The sequence below is a fragment of the Manis pentadactyla genome, chromosome 19 (genome assembly GCF_030020395.1).
Source record: "Manis pentadactyla isolate mManPen7 chromosome 19, mManPen7.hap1, whole genome shotgun sequence".
NCBI classification, from domain to species: Eukaryota; Metazoa; Chordata; class Mammalia; order Pholidota; family Manidae; genus Manis; species Manis pentadactyla.
The window spans coordinates 2,555,773-2,575,553 of NC_080037.1; the positions used below are offsets into that span (position 1 = coordinate 2,555,773).

Genomic DNA, 19,781 nt, shown 5'->3' on the forward strand with positions numbered 1-19,781 from the left:
GAGACATTGCAACAGATATTATAGAAATACAAAGGATCATAAGAGATTACTATGAACAATTACATGCCCCCAAATTGGATAACCTCAAGGAAATGGAAAAATTCCTAGAAATTTAAAACCTGCCATAACTGAATCATGTAGAAATAGAAAATACAGATTGGGTCAGTAATAAAAAATCTCCCAACAATGAAAATTCCAGAACCAGATAGTTTCCTTGGGGAATTCTACCAAACATTTAAAAAATAATCACCGATCCTTGTCAAACTCTTCCAAAAAAAAAAAAAACTGAAGAGAAGGGAACACTCCCAAACTGATTTCACAAGATCAACATTATCCTGATAACAAAGTCAGCTAAGGATACTACAAGCAAAGAAAGGATAGGCCAATATTCCTGATGAATATAGATGCAAAAATTTTCAACAAAATATTAATAAACCAAGTTCAACAACACATTAAAAGGGTCGCACACCATGATCAAGTGGAATTTATCCTGAAGCAAGGATGGTTCCACACATGCAAATTAATAAATATGATACATCGTATTAATAGAAGCCATCCACGCATGCATCTATCCACCCATCTAAAGGTCCTGGGAGCTAGAGATTCAACCATGAAGAATAGCCAAACTTCCCCCGCAAGGAGCTACAGCTGCTGGTCATCACGTCCTCCCTGGGTTTTGCCTTAGCTCGTGCCCCCATCTGTGTCCTCCTCTGCAGTGTGGGCTTAATTCTAGGTCCCAGCCCCATTCCGCTGCACGCGGGAGGGACAGCTACTGTAATGGACAATTACTGCTTTACGTATGCCCGGAGTACTTTCCCTTCCTTTATCTATCGCACATGATTTTGTTAGAGCTGTTAATCATAGTGTTCCATGTCCAATCTCATCTTATCCCCCTAGAAATAATGGTTTATCCAAGAGGTGAGCAAAAAGACCCAAGTTGGGCCAATTAGAGTGCATCCTGGGATTGATAAGGGGATACTGAGTGTTTCAGCTGTCTGTCATCGTGTAACAACCATCTCAAATTTAGTGGCTTAGAACAACCATTTTAGTTATTCATGGTTCTGTGGGTCAGCAGCTGAGGCTGGGCTCCATTAGGCAGCATCGGCCTGGCCCCAGCTGGGGCCACCCATGTGTCTGTAGTCCTCTGGAAGCTCGGGTGGGGCTGGATGGTCTGAGACGGCCTTACTCTCTCATCTGGAATTGAGTGCCGGCTGTCAGCCGAGCCATGTGTCTCCAAGCAGGCTAATAAAGGCTTCTTCACACGGGGGCTGGAGTCCTAAAGCAGCAAGAGATATGGCAAGCTTCAAGGTGAAAATGCTTTTCAAATCTTTGAGGGTATTTAAAGATGGGAGAAATAAGCTGCTTGTGTACTGATAAGAATGATCCAGTTTAGAAGAAAAAATTGATATTCAGGAGAGAGAAGAGAAATTTTCTGGAACAATATTCTTGGGAGGCTGTTGAACCAAGTGGAGGGGTCAGGACCAGTAAGGCAGGTAAAGTGTATTCACTGTAGTTTTAATTTTGATATATCTTAGACTGATACCGAGGATTTTTCATTCATTTAAAAGCCATTCGGTACTTCCTTTTCCATGAACTTTCTATTCAAGTCCTTTGCTCATTTTTCTAGTGTGGTTTTAGACTTCTACCAACAGGAAAATCCTGTGAGCATGAGGATTTGTTGTCTGTTTTTGCTCCTGGTTTATCTTCAGCTTACAGCACAGTGCTTGGCGCACAGTAGGCTCTCAGAAAGTATTTGTTGTGATTGAATAATGCTTAGGTGCTCTTTATGTAGTAAGGAACTAAGCCCTTTGCCACTGTACAGCAAGCGCCTTTCCTTGGTTTGTAGTTCGTTTTTGAAATTCTTCACTGAAGATTAGTCTAATTTCATAGAATTTTATGTAAATGGAGTCATTCAACATGTACTCTTTCACCTGACTTTAGATTTTAGATGATTTTAGATCAGCCATGGTGGTGTGTGTACTAGCAGTTTATTCCTTTTTATTACTGAGTATTAGTTCATTGAATGGATATACTAGTATTTTTTATCCATACATCTGTTGGTAGATATTTGGGTGGTTTCCAGCTTTTGGTTATTAAAAATAAAACTGTTAGGAATATTCATGTACTGATCCTTGTATGGACATATTTCCTTTTCTCTGGTGTAGATACCTCAGTGTGGAATGGCTGGATTATATAGTAGATGCATGATTAACTTTTTTAAAAATTGCCATGCTGTTTCCCCAAATTGCTGTATCATTTAAAATAACAACCATTAGTCTCTGTGAATTCCAGTTCCTCCATACCCTTGTCAACACATGGTATGGCCGGTTGATTGATTTTAGCTATATCAATGGGTATGTATCCCATTGTGTTTTAATTTGTATTTCCTTAATTATTAATGATGTTCTGCATCTTTACATGTGCTTAATAACCATTCATTTATCAATTTATTTTCTCTTATAGTTTGTGCTTCTTAAGTTTCATCACAAAGGTTTTTCTCCTATGTTTTATTCCAGGAGTTTTATAGGTTTAGAATTCACATTTAGGTCTGTGAAATATATTAGTTAGTTTTTGTGTATGCTGTAAAATGAGAGTCAATGTTTTTTAATTTTTTCCATATAGATATCTAGTTCAACCATTTGTTGAAAAGACTATCATTTGTCCATTGAATTTTCCTTGCACCTTTGTCAAAAACAAGTTGTCTGTGTGTTTGAGACTGTAGTACCAAAGATGTCAGTGGGAATCACGTTGCTTTGTAATGTTTGATGTCTGACAGGGCTATTTAACTCTCCTTGCTCTTCTATTCCAGAGTTTTCTTGGCTATTTTTGTTGTTGTTGTTGTTTATTTGTCTTGGCATTAATTCTGTATTGAGATATAATTCACATAACATAAAATTCACCATTTTAATGTACTCCCAGTGATTTTTAAAATATTCACTATGCTGTGCACCATCACCACCACTGAATTCTAGAACATTTCTGTCACCCCAAAAGGGAACTTCATGCCTCTTAGTGAGATAGTCCCAATTTCCCTGTCTCCCCATCTCCTGGCAACCACTAATCTACTTCCTGTCTCTCTGGGTTTACCTACTCTGGGCATTTGATAGCAATGGAATTATATAATGTTTCACTCCTTTCACTTTTCACTTAGCATAATGTTTTCAAGGTTTATCCATGTTGTAACATTGTAATAATACTTCATTCCTTTTGTGGTTGAAATCATACTCCATTTGGGTGATATACCACATTCGTTTATCCATTACTTCATGGGCTTGGTTCTAGTTTGGGGCTGTTAGGACTAATGATGCAATGACTATGAAAGCACAAGTTTTGTGTGGACATGTGGTTTCAATTCTTAGGTATGTGCCTAGATGTACCATTACTGAGACATATGATAACTGTTTAATTCCTTGAGGAACTGCCAAACTGTTTTCTACAATGGCTTCATCAGTTTACATTCCCACCAGCAATGTCCAAGTGTTCCAATGTCTTCACATCCTCACTGATGCTTGTCTATCTTTTTTTATTTTAGCCATTGTAGTGGGTGCGAAGCAACATTTTGTTTCGACTTGCATCTCCCTAACTACTAACAAAGTTGAGCATTTTCTCATTGTGCCCATTGGTCATTTGTACATCTTCTTTGGAGAAATGTCTGTTCAGATTTTTGGCCATTTTTTAAATTGGGTTATGTTTTCTTATTGTTGAGCTGTAGGAGTTATTTTTATATGTTGGTGTTTTTAGTGGGATGGATTGGTTAGTTTAGGGAGAATTTTGGTCATTAGAGGGAACTTTTCATCAAAGACCAAGACATGCCTTTCCATTTGCCCAAGGCCTTTCTGTATTCCCCCGGAATGTTTTAACGTCTGTTTCATATAGATCTTACACTTTTATTATGCTTATTTCTCAACATGAATCTTTTTTTGTTATTGTAAATTACTCCAGTGTTTAAATGTTGACAATGAACAAAAGTGTTTGAAATACTAGGTGAGCTTTGGTATTTCAAACAATTCAATGGCTCACATTTAGGCCAAGTTTAGATTTGCAACCTCAGATCTACCCCAGCAATTTGTATCCTAGATAAGAACACTGAAGTCTACGCAGGCCTCACAGCAAGTGCACAGCAGAGATGGCACTAGAAGCAGAGAGCTCTGTCTGCACGTGTAGCTTGATTCTGAACTCAGAGCTCAACCTGTATAAAATACTCAAATATTCATGCCTCTAGGAAAATGGGAAATGTCCTTACCTGCATCAGAAACTCATATTTATTTGCCTTGGGGCTGACTTTGCCAATTAAAATAGGAATTAGATAAAAATTAGGCAAAAAAGAGGAAAATAAACAATGGTTAAATGAGAGAAAAAGCAAAATTCAGACACACACACACACACACACACCCCAACCCTCAAACCTCCAGAGCTTCCTGCCCATGAACGGAAAGGGGGAGCGCGAGCGTCTGGGCCCTGCGGCAGGTGTCTGCCTTCACACAGGCCCCGTCGTCCCCCACTTCCTGAGGAGCCAGCAGGCCCAGCCAGCAGAGACTGCCCTTGTCCTCTCTGTCCCAGCCGTGGCTGCCACAGCCGCCGCCTCCGGGTACCATCCTGCGGGAAGGGACAAGATGAAGTGGAAGGCGCTCGTCATGGCGGCCATCCTGCAGGCCCAGCTCCCTGTCACAGGTAAGGCCGATGGACGGGTGGCGGTTTGGAGACTCTTTGTGCATGTGCGTGTGCCGGGGGCAGACGGCGGAGGGCTGGTGAGGAGCTGGGGGTCTCCTGCCAGTCCTGTCCTCCCACACCGACGGGCGGCTGAGCAGAGGGGGTCCAGCTCGACGCTGGCACCTGCGTCACTGCAGCCAAGTCGGGCATCAGGTCAGGGCCAGCTGCTGGAAACACACCGGCCCGAAGGGTAGATTTTTCTAGTGCTCACGGAAGAGAGAAAGTCCACGGAGGAGAAGCGTGGGGAGGTGGACAGATGAGCAACTGAGGCAGGCCGTGTGGGGAGAAGGGGTGGGGGTATTAAACAGAAGCTGGAGGGCGCCAGAAAATGTCAGCCAGGAAGTGCTTCGTGCTGGCACATTTTTCTAGGCTCTGCGTGTCTTCTTACCTGCTTGCCGGCTCCGCCACTCAGCCTCTTTCCTTCTTCCTTCGCCCACAAAGGACACTTCTCTCGTCGGTCAGATGGGGTCATGACAGTGGCCCTGGCTGACCTGAAGCACCTTGACGGGCCGGGGGCAAAGTGGGGCTCACCAAGGAGGGAAGCTGGCCCTCCGTGGGGTACGTGTCTGGACTGAGCTCTGCCGGCCGCCCCTGCGCTCCTGCACCCCAAGGCCAAGGGCAGCCCCGTGGAGCCCCCATCCCAGGCTGGGTGACCTCACCACGGGGCTCTGCATCCGAGGGTCCTGGGACCCGGACCGAAAATGCAGACGAACTAGGGGACCTGAGAGGATGTGACTGGTTAAGTGGCCCCCGTGGTGACAGGCAGCCCCCCAGAGAGCGCACTGGGCCCTGGCGTCCTTCAGGCCCCGCATGTTCCCGGCCCGGAGGGTGGGAGCACAATGAGGGGACCGGGCGGGCTCCTCGGGGGTGGCGGACAGGACAAGGGCGGGCCGCGTCGGGGCCTGCGGACACCGGGAGGGTGGCCTCAAGGTCCTCGCCCCGCGGCCACCAGCGGCGCTGCGGAGCCCCAGGGCGGGAGCGGCAGGCCCAGCACAGCCCGTCCTCGGGCGCAGGGCCCTTCGGGGCAGCCCCGGGCTTCGGGTGCGGCCGTCGCGCTGGGCCTGGGCCCGAGGGGGCCGAGGGGACCGAGGGGCCAGTCCCCGCCGCAGACCAGGTGGAAGGACCAGACCGGCCGCGTGCAGCAGCCTTCAGTTCAGTGCCACCCGCCTCGCCGAGGTGGGGACTGAAATTTCAGACACTCTTGGATAAGACTCCGAGACAGACGCGTCCCTGGGTCCCAGCCCGGGGAGGTCGGGCCCGGGGTCACCTGGGCCTTCAGCATAAGGGCTGTAAGTGGCACCCGCGCTGCCTGACACCCTTTGCCACTTCCCCTGGAGGAACGGCTGCTGACGGGCCGGAGTGGCGTCTCCTCTCTGTTTTGCTCAGTTGAGTTACCCATCCCCCACGCCCTTTAAAACGTCTCCTTTTTCACCAAGACTTCCATTTGCAGTTCCGTGGAAAGGCCCAGATCATTAGGAGCGGAGCAAGCATGACCCAGTCTGTGTACACGAGGAGGGGTCCCCGGGCGAGTGTCCACCGAGAGTGTCACCAGGGTCTGAGGCTCCAGGGGACGCGGACGGCGTGCCTGCTGGCATGGGCACACTCTGCCTGCAGAGCCCTCAGCCGCTCAGTGCCTCTAGCTGCCTGCCCCGCAGCGGCCAAGGCGGCGTCCGGGGGTCAGGGCAGCTGCTGTCTTTTCCCCAGCGAGATGGTGCAAAGAGCCTTAGCGAATGCAGGCTCCCAGGCTAGTTTGCGGCTCTGCTGCTAGGGAGGCAGATGGCTGTGGTGGGGAGAGTCAGGCCTGTCACAGGACGAATCCCAGAGGCGCTATCTCCTAGCTGTGCGCCCTCAGGCAAGTCGCTGAAACTCTCTGGGCTTTAGTTTTGGTATCTAAGGATAACCTCCCTTGTGGAGATGAGAAGTGAATAGCCGACAGCCGATACATGGGAGCTGTGTTATCTGTAGCTGTCACCACCTCCTGGCCCGTCTTCTCAATTTCTCAATATCCAGGAGCAAGAAATGGAAACAGGTGGTTGGGATTCTTAATCTGCTCTCAGCTGTGTTGGGAAACAGCGCCAGGCATTTCTCCGCCCTCGGAAAGGCTGCGTACCCTTCCCCCGCTTCCGAGCACGCACGGCAGCGCCGGCCCATGGCGGCCGCCCACCCAGCAGCTGGCTGGTCCCGTCAGGGACAGGGGTCGAAGTTTGGCAGTCGTATAATGAGCATTACTGTTCATGAATAACCACTGTTTTCTAAGGCTGTCTTTTCTGCTTATTCTGTAGGAGATATTCCCCCAAAGTGAACACAGGCCTGGACATATGTATGTAGTATGAATAGGGGGAGGAAACTGGAGGCATAGCCCACACGGGGGTCTCGCAGCCCCACGGTCCGGGCTGGCTGCACACTGACGAGGTATAAAGGCGAACTTCTTGAACGCCAGTTCTTTGCTTAAACTGCTTGGGGCTGGACTGGAGGGGGCCTGTTGAGCGACGGCATTCCCACCCATGGTTCATTCGGAGCCCCAGGCACCTGGCTCTTCTCTTCGGGACGAGCTGCTTCATTTTCCTACCCTGGCATTTCTCAGACTCGCTGGCCTAGAGGCCACATGGGCTGCCTCAGAACATCCCCCAGAAGTGGTCCTGGGAAGCCCTTGCTTAGGAGAATAACCACTGCTGTACTTATTTTAAAATTCTTTTTATTTTTGCCTTTGTCTTTAAAAAACTAGACTTATTTTTTACTGGATGTATACTTTTACTTTCAAAAGTCCCCAGGCATCAAGCCGTGTGTTTTACTTGGAAGGGCTCAGGAGCCACTAGGGACCTGCCTGCGTTAGTGTCGTCCACACACACACTTCAGGAATCCTCTCTCCTAAGTTGTTCACCTCTGGGTCAGTTAACTGACTAAATATAAAGCAGGGATCATTCCAAATGAACTTCTCGGCTTGGGCCAAGGTTAGTTTTTATTAACACTAAAGCAGTGCTGGATTTAATCAATTTGAGCAGACATTCAGTTTGGTTAAAAAATAGTCAAACGAGTCACTGGCCTGTTAGTTGAAACAGACAGATCAGTTGAGTCACTGCCTGTACTTAGCCCTTCCTCCCAGCCTGAAACACCAAGCTATGTTTGCTGAGGGAAAACTCATCTCAGTCTTACTCAGAGGTGCATCCCAGCATTTAGCACAGAGCCTGGAGCAGTAAATATTTGTGGAATGAATTAAAAAGTGAGTAAATGAAGGAAATCTAGACATTTCTATGTGATTAAAATTACCTTTAATGGTTATTTGGGGGAGAGGTGGTTACTGGAGTGGCTTTATTTGGACCTGTGTTCTAGAGAACTTATCATGAAACAAAGTACTTTAAAATGAAAAACCAAATTAAACTGGTAGAAGGGGCAGGGCAGTTTGAACAGAATGATTCAAAATGAGTTGCAAAGATGATTTAAGATAAAATCCTGCTGCTATTAAAATTTTCTGGTTGGACCATATGACATTTCTAATATCCGTTTATTTTGGACCAGAAAAATAGTAATTTTATATGAGTCAACTCATATAAACCTCAAAAGTAAACAAAGAAAGATGTTCATCTTTCTGACTTAGCTTTAACACTAAGGAAAACAGAAATAAACAAGGCTCTCTCTGTTGGAGAGTGTTAACTAGTGAACTAGTAAACTAATGAAAGCCACCACAGGGAGAAATAAGAGTCTGTGCAGTGTAGCATAAATCAAGTATCCGATTGCCTCAAAATATGGAAAGAGAAAAAGAAGCGGGTGTCCTGACCTTCTCAGTCCAATTTGGCCTGGGTTACTAAGTAAATGTTCCAAGTAGTTCTCACCTTTTTCCTCTTTTCAGTTGAGGTATTTTAACAAAAATATCATAAAATTATTAGAGGAAGTTATAAGCTGTTTAAAACTCATAATCTTAAGAACCTCATCCCATAGCTTTTCATTTTCACTTTTTTATGTCCCATTCTGTTATTTTTTACAACTATATATGTATCCTTTAGAAAGTCATCGCTGTGAAATAGTTTCATATGCTTTTTTTTCTTAATAATCTATCGTAAGCATTTTTTTCATGCTGAGCCTTCATGTTTGCTTTTAATTGCTGTGTAACCCTGCATAGTTTATGTATCATATTTTCTTCACTATTTCTTTATTGCTGGGCTTTGGGGCTGTTTCTAATTTTTGTTATTAAAGCTAGTCCTGCAGGAAAACCTTTACATACGCAGCTTTAATTTTTTTCTTTTGAATTACCTTCTTGAGCTGATTTCTCCAGAACTGACAATTAAAAGCCTAGTGTAAATTAAAAGAACGTCTTACAGGATGCTTTAGACTCTGTTGAAAGCAATCCCGACCAGGAGACAGTGTTTTCCTAACTCTCTGACCCTCTGCAAGCGTTTCCGTCTTCTCTGGAGCAGGCAGCTGTGGTGGGGTGGGGGAGGGCGCCGTGGAGTCAGAAAGATCGGGGTACGGGTCCTGGTTTCTGTCTGGACTTTCTCGGTCGGGGAGTTGCTCACCTCCAGAGCCTTGTCTTGCAGTCTGAGCTGACGTAAGGGTGTCTGCCTCGTGCATGGGGTCATGGAGTACTATTCGGAGGCACCTACGCCCAAAAAGTGCTCAAAGGGCAGTACCATTATCACGTGTACCTCAGTTTCCCAACCTGCAAAATAGAAAGAATATCATTTTCCTACTGCAATAAACTAGGAGCCCTGGTGCTAACCCTGCTTTCTTTTCCACTTTGTCACTAAATTGCAACGTGAACTTGGGCAGAAATCTCTCTCTGGGCTCAGTTTCCCCAACTGTGAGATGGGAAAGGAGGTTCCTTTCGGCTGCAAAATGAACTGCGTGTGGTCGTGACATTACAAAGTTGTGAATAACATTTAGTTACCTCGCCCCCCCCACCACACTGGTGTCGGCTCACAGTGTCAGGTGCCTAAACTTCACTGTCCCCTGCAACTCCAAATACTTTTCTTTATCTGGATTTCGTCTTTATCACAGTATTTTTAACTCTCTCCAGCGGGAGCTCAGTGGTGAAAATCCAAGGATGAAGTTCAGCATTTTCTGGCTAGTCCCTAACACTCGCGCTTTGGCTGCAGATTTACTGGGGGCCAGATAAGGCTCAGCTGGTGAGAGCGGAGTTAAACAGAGAGCAGATCTCAGTGGAGGAAGTGTTAATAGCTTCTGCTGTCCACTTTGCTTGCCCGCTTGGATTTGGGCTGCTCGGCAACTAATTTCCAGGCTCAAGGGGAGAAAAATAAGTAGAAAACATTAGAACAAGGTCGCAGGAGCCCCGCCCAGTCCAGACCCCCCTTCTCTCAACGCTGTCACCCCTTTATATTTACAAAGTCGTTTCCATACATTTCCTTACTTGATTCTTGTTACTATTTTATGACAAGCAGCAGAAAAAGTAGAGTTCTCTTTTTATAAATGAAGAAAATGAGGCTCAGAGATTTGATCACTCGCCTCATAGCGCAATCAGTCCCTGAACACGGATTCTGCGATCTCTCACTCAGGAACGCGCTCTAGAATGTTCTTTGCAGCCTCCCTACCAGGTCCTTGCTTACCGGGTTATACCCGATGACTGAATTCTGATGCACTTTTGAAGATATTCCCCTTAGGAAACACTTAATACTATTTTCCTCTCAATTTTTCAAGTAAGAAATAATTATTTTGATGTTGAATATCTTCATTTAATATACATTATTCTGCTGAGTGTGAAATATTTCCTTGTTAATAGAGAATTATGTTTTACTCTGGCATATTATTATAGTTAATAATATAATATGAACTCACATTTCCCACAAATCTGGGAAGACCCATTTTTTCTGTTTTGCTCTTAATAAATATGTCTACTTGGGAGCTTTCTTGGGAAGGAGGGGCCTCGGTTTTCAAGTTAGCCCATTGCTGGGAGGGCAGGTACCCCACCACTGCCTTACACAGAGGTGGACATCCAATGTGTAAATTGAAATGAAATCAAATCATATTTGAGAGGCTTTGAACCTAAATACTAGCCTGTAGTGATCTGTGTGATAAGAAAGTTTCTCCATTCAGTGTGTAGGGCTCTGTAAGTACGAGGTCTTCTGAAGAATAGTGCACTGCTACACACAGACGCTGAGCTTACGAAATCCTCCAGGAGTGAGAACATTGCCTTTGAATGACAGATGTCTATATTCAGTTCTCAATTATTTATGTCTCAAATATATTCTTCTCAGCTGATTATTAGCCTTGAGCCCCCTGCGCCAGCCTTGGGCTGTGCCTGGAGCAAAGCAAACAAAGATAAGAAATCTGATGCTGAGCAAAGTACACAAAGCATTCGTGAACCAAATTGTCCACGTCTGTGACTTAGTGTGGCTCCTCCAAAGCTGCCTGGGGGGAGGGCTGGGCCAGGAGAAGGCTCCTGGGGTGGCTGCCGGGTCGGTGGGGTGCCGCACCTGAGGTTGGGGAGGAAAGCTGGGAAGGATGGCCGACGCCACCATCCAGCAGTAAACAAACCCCTCTTGCCTCTCCTGCAGCAGAGACTGGGTAGGCAGCTGTATGTTCTGTGCTTCTCTAGTTACCACCATGCAACAACGCGTCGGCTCTAAGACACTGTGTGCATGAGCGGCCTGAGTCAGGGCTGCCCTTTGTCACGTGGGCTGGAGGGGATGGCAGAGAACTGGAAAGAAGAGGTGTTACAGGGGAAAGAACAGGGGTGGGGGTGGAGGCTGCCGCAGGAGGCTGACTGCCCCGGAGCAACCTGCTCCAGGGCAGGCAGCCGAGCTAGGTGAAGCCCTCAATGGAATGGCCTGTGCTTTAGGCCTGTGGCTTCTAGGCAGTGCGGGCACTGGCAGACATGTATGTTGGTGTGTGTTTGCTTGTGTGCTGTGGTGGGTGTGTGGGTGTCTGTGTCCTTGTGGGTATGTGTGCGTGTGTATGCACTGGTGTGCCTAGTGCACGCATGTGCTCACTTGTTCGCCGCTGGGCACGTCCTGCATCTGCAGCTGTGCTGTGTGTGTGCTCACGAGTAGTTCTGTGTGTGTGGTGTGTGTATTTAAGAAGAGGCTGGTGGTGGCAGGATGGCTCTGCTGTGGGAAGGGCCAATGCTGCTTAAATTCCAAGCTGGCAGTCCGGGAAGGTGAACAGCGGGGCTGAGATGCACTGAGAGAAGAAAATTTCTGTCCAAACTGGGCTGTCTGGGATCCTGGGGGGGTGGGAGTGGCTTCTTCGTAGGTGCAGAGAACACTCCCCTCCGAGCCCCCACCTCCAGGCAGGCCTGCTGTCTTTCCCTCTGAGCACCACTGTGCCTCCCAGGCCCCTTACTTAGCACGTGACTCTAACCGTGGAACCCAGTCCACCCCCTTACAATCAAGCCCAGAGGTGTGGGGATCTCCTAAACTCACTGTTGACATTATTACTAGGTTAAGGTGACAAAAGAAGGTGGAAAATCGTTGTTCTCAGAATTCAGGGTTCAAAACCCGACACGAATAGCTCCTGATGGTGAGCCCTTGTCATGATGGAGGCCCAGCACACAGGGAGTTTCGGGAGCACTTACCCACCAGCAGGAAATGTTACCAGCTCCCCACATTCTCACCAGGCCTGCTCACAGTGGCCACCCTACGAGTTTTGACTAAAATAGTCCAAATGCATCTGATGCTGCTTGTCTTTCTGCCCTCAGAATAGATTGGCAAGCAGTCCAATAGGGTGGTGACCTAACTGCACCACTGAGAGTTGGTGTTTTCAGACTGATGGTTATTTTTAATATCTGACTATTCAAACTGTTGGACAACTCATTTAGCAGTGAGTAAATACAGTTGGCCCTTCATGAGGTTAGGGGTGCCCACCCGCAGTGCAGGGGAAAATCCACATGTAAGTTTTGACTCCTGCAAAACTGAACTACTAACAGCCTTCTCTTTACTGGAAGCCTTTCTAATAACATAGATCATCAATTAACACATATTTTGTATGTTATATGTATTGCATACTGTATTCTTACAATAAAGTAAGCCAGAGAAAAGAAACTGTTATTTCAAATTGTCACAAATCTCCAAAAACTTTTCCAGTGTATTTATGGGGAAAAAAATCTGTGTAGAGGTGGACACCCGTGCAGTTCAAATCCATGTTTTTCAAGGGTCATCTGTACTAGCCAAGCACCTCTCATGCACCCCAAGTGAAATAAACAATCCTGTGGGTTGGCCGCAGCGACCAGGCTGGTGTGCGGACATGGACGCTGAGTGGCCGAGAGCCCATAGGTAATAGAAAGCTCCCTGGGTCCTGAGTCCTGTTCTTGGGCTTTACGAGAAAGTCCCCGTTCGCCTCCAGGAGTGCCTCTTTATGGTCTGGTCTGATGTTCATCACTTTGTGAACCTGTGTTCATTTCTGTGCTGAGTTCAGTAGCAAAGGAGGTGTGTGCGTATGAGGAGCTACCACCCAGGACTGTTCTGAGTTAGGCCAGAGAGCTTCAGAAACTCCCCCTTTGATTTTCTCAGATTACAGAGAAATTTTTGTCTTTTCTCTCACTTAACGGTCAAGGCCTCAGGGCCCAGACCTATCTGAAATACACAAATGCTTTCTGGGCAAAATGAATCCAGTCCGTTTTCTTTGGATTTTGGTAGGAACAATAAAGACTGAGTTCCAGAAGGTTGGCAAAGAGGATTATTCTCTTTCTTTCTATTAAGTATAGAGGCTTCAGAAGAACAGCTCGTAAACTCAAATAATGGTGTCCGCTGCGGCACACCCATCCGTCTCCCTGCTAGACCTGGCCTGTGAAATCCCCTTTAAAAATGTGACCCCCGCTCACCGGCTGATGGCGGATGCTGCGTTGTTCAATGTTCCCGTGTGCAGCCCCATGAGGGAGGGTGCTGTAAAGCAGATGGCTTCCATTTCAGCAGAGCACCTCGTCAGGAATGCTCTGCTTTTCAGGGTGAGGGGACGGGTGCCTCTAATTTCCAAAGCTTTGAAGTCTCATCTTGGAGAGGACACTACTTAGAAACCAAGATGGACTGTGAAATAAGTTATGATCACAAATGCTTGCAGTCCGAAGGGGCCAGTGGGGAGAACGTGGGAGGGAAGAATTTAGAAAGCAGTTTCTGATCTTCATGGCAATTTCTTGATTTTGCTGGTTTGGCAAAAAACAATCCGTCGGTTTCTAGCTATGGTTCTAAACACCGAGTCTCTGACGGAGACTGATCTAATTCCAGGTTTGGTTTCAGACAGTGGCTTCCTTAGAAAATTCCTGCTGGTCGTTTTGGAGAGCACAGGCCGGGTCCTCTGCGCCAGGGGCTGAGATGGGGCTCGGCTGGGTAGGCATCTTAACACTGGCATTGAATATTGCCTAGCAGCATTCAAGCCTGGGGTGATTTCAATTTAAAAAAAAAAAGGAATCTAATCTCCAGATTGCCCAGTCCTCTCAAATTCAGGGCGGCAGCCACGCCGGAGGGGCTGTCCCTCCCCACCTCGGCCTTCCTCCCCCATGTCTGACCCTGAGTCGCTGCCGCTCTTCTCCCTCATCTCCACTCCTGCTATTATTCAAAGGTTTAAACAAATCTTTTCAGAGGGAATATACAAGTCCCATTTCATGGGATTTTGAATGACATGAATTTGGAATAACACAATGCAAAAAATTAATAAGGTCTTAATTTGTGTGCACTGTTTAAAATAATGTGACTCTTATTTTACATTTATTCCTCTGAGAAATTAACTTGAACTGTGCAAAGTTGTCAGGAATACACCCCCCTCGCCGTAGCTATCTTGTACTCAGAAGTGGCTTGCAGTAGCACCATTAGGTGGGGAGTGGGGGGCTGCCAGTGAATTACACTTTCAGTGACATGGATAGTAGATGAAGCTTCTCTGGGAGATTTCCTATGATCAACGTGGGGCCGGCCCACCATGCCAGAAGCGTGGAGTGTTTGCCCTGAAAAGGACAGATACCTTCAAGGGCCACTCCCAGGTTTTACTGGAAGACTTGATGGTCCAAGAAATCAATAAACCAGCCAGACGTCCCAGCACATGGCAGAGCAGCTCTCGAGCCCAGGACGTCGAGGCTTGCTCCGGCCATCTGTGCTCCTGGCCGCCAGGCTGTCCCGAGGCCCAGGAGTGTGTGAAGGGGCCTCTTGTGGAATGGCGACGGGAGCACGCCGTGGCTGGCCTGCTAGCTCCGCCTGACGGTGGTGGACGGGCCACCTCCCTGAGCTGAGGAGAGTGTTGTTGAACTGTTCAGCAACGCAAGAATTCATCTTCTAATGAAGCAGTGTCCATGAGTGTGAATTTTCGTTTATTGGTTTCATGAAATGGACACACATTAAACATGTTTAATTTCTTAAAGAGAAATGTCCAGCTTCTCCTGTCAACTGTCCACTGCGGATGACCCCCTAAGGTGGGCAGGGTCCATCCTGGGACTTGGAAGGATTTCCTTCTAAGGGCTTTCTGGGATGCCTTTCTACCTGGATGGCACCCCCTGCCTGGCATCCCGTTCCTGACCAGGAGGGGACGGATGTATGCCTCTGTGCAGATAAATCACGGCATCTCTAACCTCTCCTGAGATTGTCCAGGACCACGGTGGTCACAGGCTAGCAGCCCACTGACCCAAGGCCCTGGTGACCCCACTAATAGGGACTAACAGTGACGGGCATTTGTGAGGCGAGGCCAGGTGGAGAGAGAAGATAGCAGCAAGAGACCGAGGGAGGTCCTAGCAGCGAGGAGAGCGTGTCCTAGCGGGACACCCCATCCTCAGAAATACACCAGACGTGGAAATAAAACTCAGAACGTGGCCATGCAGTAACTCAGCCAGAGCCAGAGCCAGCGCTGCGCGTGCAGGGGCCACACCAGGCGAGTCCAGGCGCTGTGCTTGGAGGCCCTGCGTTAGGGGCCGGGGGTGAGGGGGGGTAAGTCCGCCTGTTGGGTGAGTGTTACAGCCACAGTAACAGCCAACACACGCCGAGAGCAGCTTGTTTGCTGTTTTGTGGACATGCATTAGGTCCACAAATCCTGCGATGCTTTTTTGGTGTCCCCATTTTTCAGGTGGGGAACTGAGGCCCAGGGGCTGTGGTTAGCCTGACTAGAGCTGGGCTTTGACCCCAGGCGGCCTGACCTCCACCCTGAGCTGCAGTGCTTCCGGGTTGAGGATAAGGGCCCTTCATTTGTTGTCAGCTTTGAGGAAGGAGCTAGGTTTGTCCCCCTGTGGACAGTTGGGAAAGAGCAGATGGGATGGGGGAACAGGATCTCCCACCCTGGGACGCCAGGAAGTGCAGCAGGGGCTCTGGGTAGCAACCCCACCCATCCCTGGAGCCTCACTCCCCACCCTCAGGAGGCGCCTGCCACTCAAGCCCTGGGCACCTGACACGGAGCACCCTCCCCACCCAGGCCTGGTCCCACTGGCCTCCATGGGACCCACTGCTCGCCGGAGCTGACCCCCAGAGGACCTGTTTGCTGAGGTTTATAAGCAAGGCACGGTTTTCCAAACTGTCCTCAAGATGGGAACACGGTACCTCTGAAAGAGGGAACACACATTTTGAAAACACTAGTTTAAACCACTTAAAGGAAGACTTTGTTTGTGTTTCCCTGAAGGATTCTTCAGAACCTTTTATCTGCAAATGTGCATTACACACCTCCAGAAGGAAGAGAGGGGGATACAGTGTGCAATGCCATACGAATTTATTTGACCCCATTTGGCATTTGTTTTTTAAGGGAACCCCTATTAAATGGCCTGCAGAAGGCAGTTTGAGAAAGAAGGTCTCAGTATGTCAGGGTTCAAAGAGGGAGACCTGGCCAGGTGGGATAGAGGGTCAGGGGACGTGTCTGGCGGATTCAGGATTTGCATGGGTGGGATTTAATTCAAAGAGGAGGAGAGGAAGATGCCCCGCAAAGGGGACACTGGCCAGGGGTGCACAACAGCAAGAGCACAGATACCCGGGGACGGATTCTGTGCTCCCAGGCAGGCCTCCAAGCCGTGTTCCCGTGAGCCTCCTCATGTCCTGCTCACAGCCCCACAACACTCACCACAGGCAATGACTGTGGGCCCCTTAGCAGGGCAGGACTGCCCTGGTAAACAGAGGGGCCATCACACTGTATTCTTCTGAGATAATCTGCCTGCTGGGCTCTGCCAACAGCTCTTCAAGATCATCCTTTGCAGCGGTGGCCTCAGTGCCCACTCAGCCCCCTTCGGCCTCCCCCTCAGTGCGGGGCCTGCCTTGCAGGGGCCACCGCCTGCACCTCCTGCCCAAGACCTTCCTCTGGCCCTGGAGCTGCTCTGCCCTGTGCAGATGCAGGCCAGAAACACAGGGGGATTAGGGCCAGTGACAGACCCCGGGGCTGCCCCGTGCCGCCCAGCCTTGTCCCGCACGTGTGGCTGTCCTGCGGTACCGGCCCCACAGGGTCGCCTGGAATTTGCCAGCAGTGCAGCTCCAGTTGTTTACAGTGTAACTAGCTGATCAGGCTCCTTTTGTTAATTTCCGTCTCTTTCCCGCCACGTGTCCCCACATATTTACTCTGTCCACTTCCTAGGGCAGCTGAAACCACGCTCCACAAAGGCCTAAGAATAGACCGTTACTCCCTCCCAGATCTGGAGTCTGGAAGTCCAAAATCAAGGTGCCGCGGGGCTGGTTCCTTCTGAGGGGATCTGTTGCGGGCCTCCCCCAGCGGCTGGCGGGTGGCTGGCACTTTCAGCCCTCCTTGGTTGGTAGAGGTACCAGCCTGATCCCCGCCCTCACCCTCACACGGCCCTCTCCCTGCGGGCACGTCTGTCTGTCCAAACCTCTGCTTTCTGTAAGGACACAGTCCTGTTGGAGAAGGGCCCACCCTAATAATCTTATCTTAACCTGATCACTTGCAAACATCCTATTTCCATATACCGTCACATTCAGAGGGACTGGGGCTCAGGACTTGAACATCTTTTTACAGGACACGATTCAGTCCATAGCCCCTAAATATGCTTCCTGCCATAAAGTCCCAAATAAACTACCTGGACTCGAATCTTTGTCTCTGGGCTGGCTTCCGGAAGAGCCCGAACTGAAACGCCCTTTTAAAAATGGAAACTCAGAGGTACAGACAGATTGTGAAACTTTCCTAGCACCATGTAACAAGCTCATTGCAGAAATAATGATTTGAGTCAACATTTTAATATCTTACCTAAACACAAGACTTGCTTCTCAACTTCTCCTCAGACTACGTGGCAAAGTTGTTTCTCTGATGATGGCTCAGTTTACTTTTTTTTTGATCACCGATGGCCATAGCCCGTGATGTGGCTCAGGGGGGAAAGGGAAAAGGCATATTGGCCTGCAGTAAATGCACAGGGTCTTTGCCGTTGGGCGTCATTAAGGGAAGGTGCGTCCCAGCCTGGGTGGCTGCCAATCTGCTGCTGAGATGACTGGCACAGGCGCAGCCCGGGGGGCTGCTGAGCCAGCTCTGTCCCCTCCCTGCCTCCGGAAGATGGAATAAGTATGTCAGAAGGGGGGTGCTCCATCTCGGGAGCGCCGGGGTTGCCCTTTAGAAAAACATCGCCAGCGCATTCTGCGATCTCGAAATGAATCTGAGTGGTAGCGCACGCAGTGGGCCTTGGTCTGCACGTTAGACGTCCTCCCGCTCCAGCTCTGACATCGCGGCTCCCCGATGAGTGTCTGAACCGGCAGAAGGGTCCTGCCAGGAACAGAGGCCGAGGCGGTCCCCAGCCTTCCTCAAGGTGTCCTTGGCTGCTGAGCAAAGATCGCACCGAGCCGTGTTCCCAGGTCACAGCTGCCGGGGCCCCAGCGGGAGGCAGGGTGGCTCCAGTTCAGTTCTAAGTCAGGAAGTGCTTCAAACATGTTCTCGGCAAGAGTCACTAGAAGCTGACCCTGCCTCTGTAGCTTTCTGCAGTCGCTGAGCGTCTGAGAAACCGGACGAAGGTCCGGCCCATCCCTGACTCGCAAGGAGAGGCTACGTGAGTGTCTTCTAGGTAAAAATAAAATTTCATTCCAGTGAGACATGCTTGTTTACAAAAAGATGTGTAAACTGGGACTAAGAATGCCTTTGATTTTCTCTGCCGTTGCAGGAAGGTTTTGTGTGTGTGTGTGTGTGTGTGTGTGTGTGTGAGAGAGAGAGAGAGAGAGAGAGAGAGAAACGGACATTAAGACAGAGAGGGAGAGAAGAAATTCTGAGTCTGGGAGAGGACGGAGCGATGTGCGAAGAGGATTTCTGTGACTCCTTTCCTCTCTCCATCAGCAACCAGCATCCCAGGGGGGCCCCGTCTCAGGAGCGTGGGTGTGGGAGGCGCGAGGAGAGAGGGTGCTGAGCAGAAGCAGCCAGCAGCCCCCTCCTCTGCGGGGAAGGCATGTTGTGAGGTCCACGCCCGTGGCGAGGGGCCCCTTCGCTCAGCTGGTCCGAGGGGAAGGAGCCGCTCCCCGCAGTGGAGGTCTTCATCAGCCCAGGGTCCTCCCCCACTGCCAGCTCCCTGCTCCCCTTTAGCTCCCGTCTCCGAGGATGTTTATCAGGAGCCTAGGCACGCTGGTATTGCCGCAGACGGCCCCAGCTCACGTGGTCCTGTGACGGCTTTGTGACGTCCCCTTAGCACTCCATGTCATGGGTGAGAAAACCCAGTCTCTGAGCCACCAAGACATCTGCTCAGGACTTGTCGCCAGGAAAGGGTGCGGCCCAGGTTGGGACCTGGAGTCGCTGATGCCTGCCCATCCCGGGGTCCCCACTGAGCTGCACCCCACATTAATGGCTTCAGGAAGAGGCACCTCAGAGGAGGGGCTGCGGTGGGGGACACTGAGATTTGCGTCTCTCTGAGTGACCTGGAGGCTCCTGAACCCAGACCTGCCTCAGACCCTCCCCAGGGGCAGAGGGGCCACCAGCAGCAAGCACTGTTTGCAGTCACTCAGGTCCCACCTACAGAAGTGGGCTTGGGTGCAACTGACTGGGGGCCGCCTGTGAACACCTGTGGATGTTCTGAGCGGGTCTGGGAGGGCTTAGTCCCAGGAGAGACCTGTCCTCCGGCGAGTGCTCTCCCCGGGCTTAGCTGGTCGTGATTAATGTGTAGCGTGGAGAGGACTGTCTCTCTGTGCTTCTCCGTCCGTTTGGCACCGCTCAGCCCCACCTGTGCTTTGAAGCCTCAGCAGCCCCCTCAGCCC

General features: G+C 49.3%; 1 protein-coding gene across 3 annotated transcripts in view; it reads left to right on the top strand.

The window, feature by feature from the left end:
• Window positions 1-4,409: 4,409 nt before the first annotated feature.
• CD247 (CD247 molecule) overlaps window positions 4,410-19,781 on the top strand; it is a 66,690-nt gene continuing 51,318 nt past the window's right edge. For all 3 annotated transcript variants that reach the window (XM_057494953.1, XM_036897164.2, XM_057494954.1), the window contains exon 1: window positions 4,410-4,671. In XM_057494953.1, coding sequence (XP_057350936.1) covers window positions 4,425-4,671 — 247 coding nt within the window. In that variant the 5' untranslated portion in view covers window positions 4,410-4,424. The remainder of the gene's footprint in view (window positions 4,672-19,781) is intronic.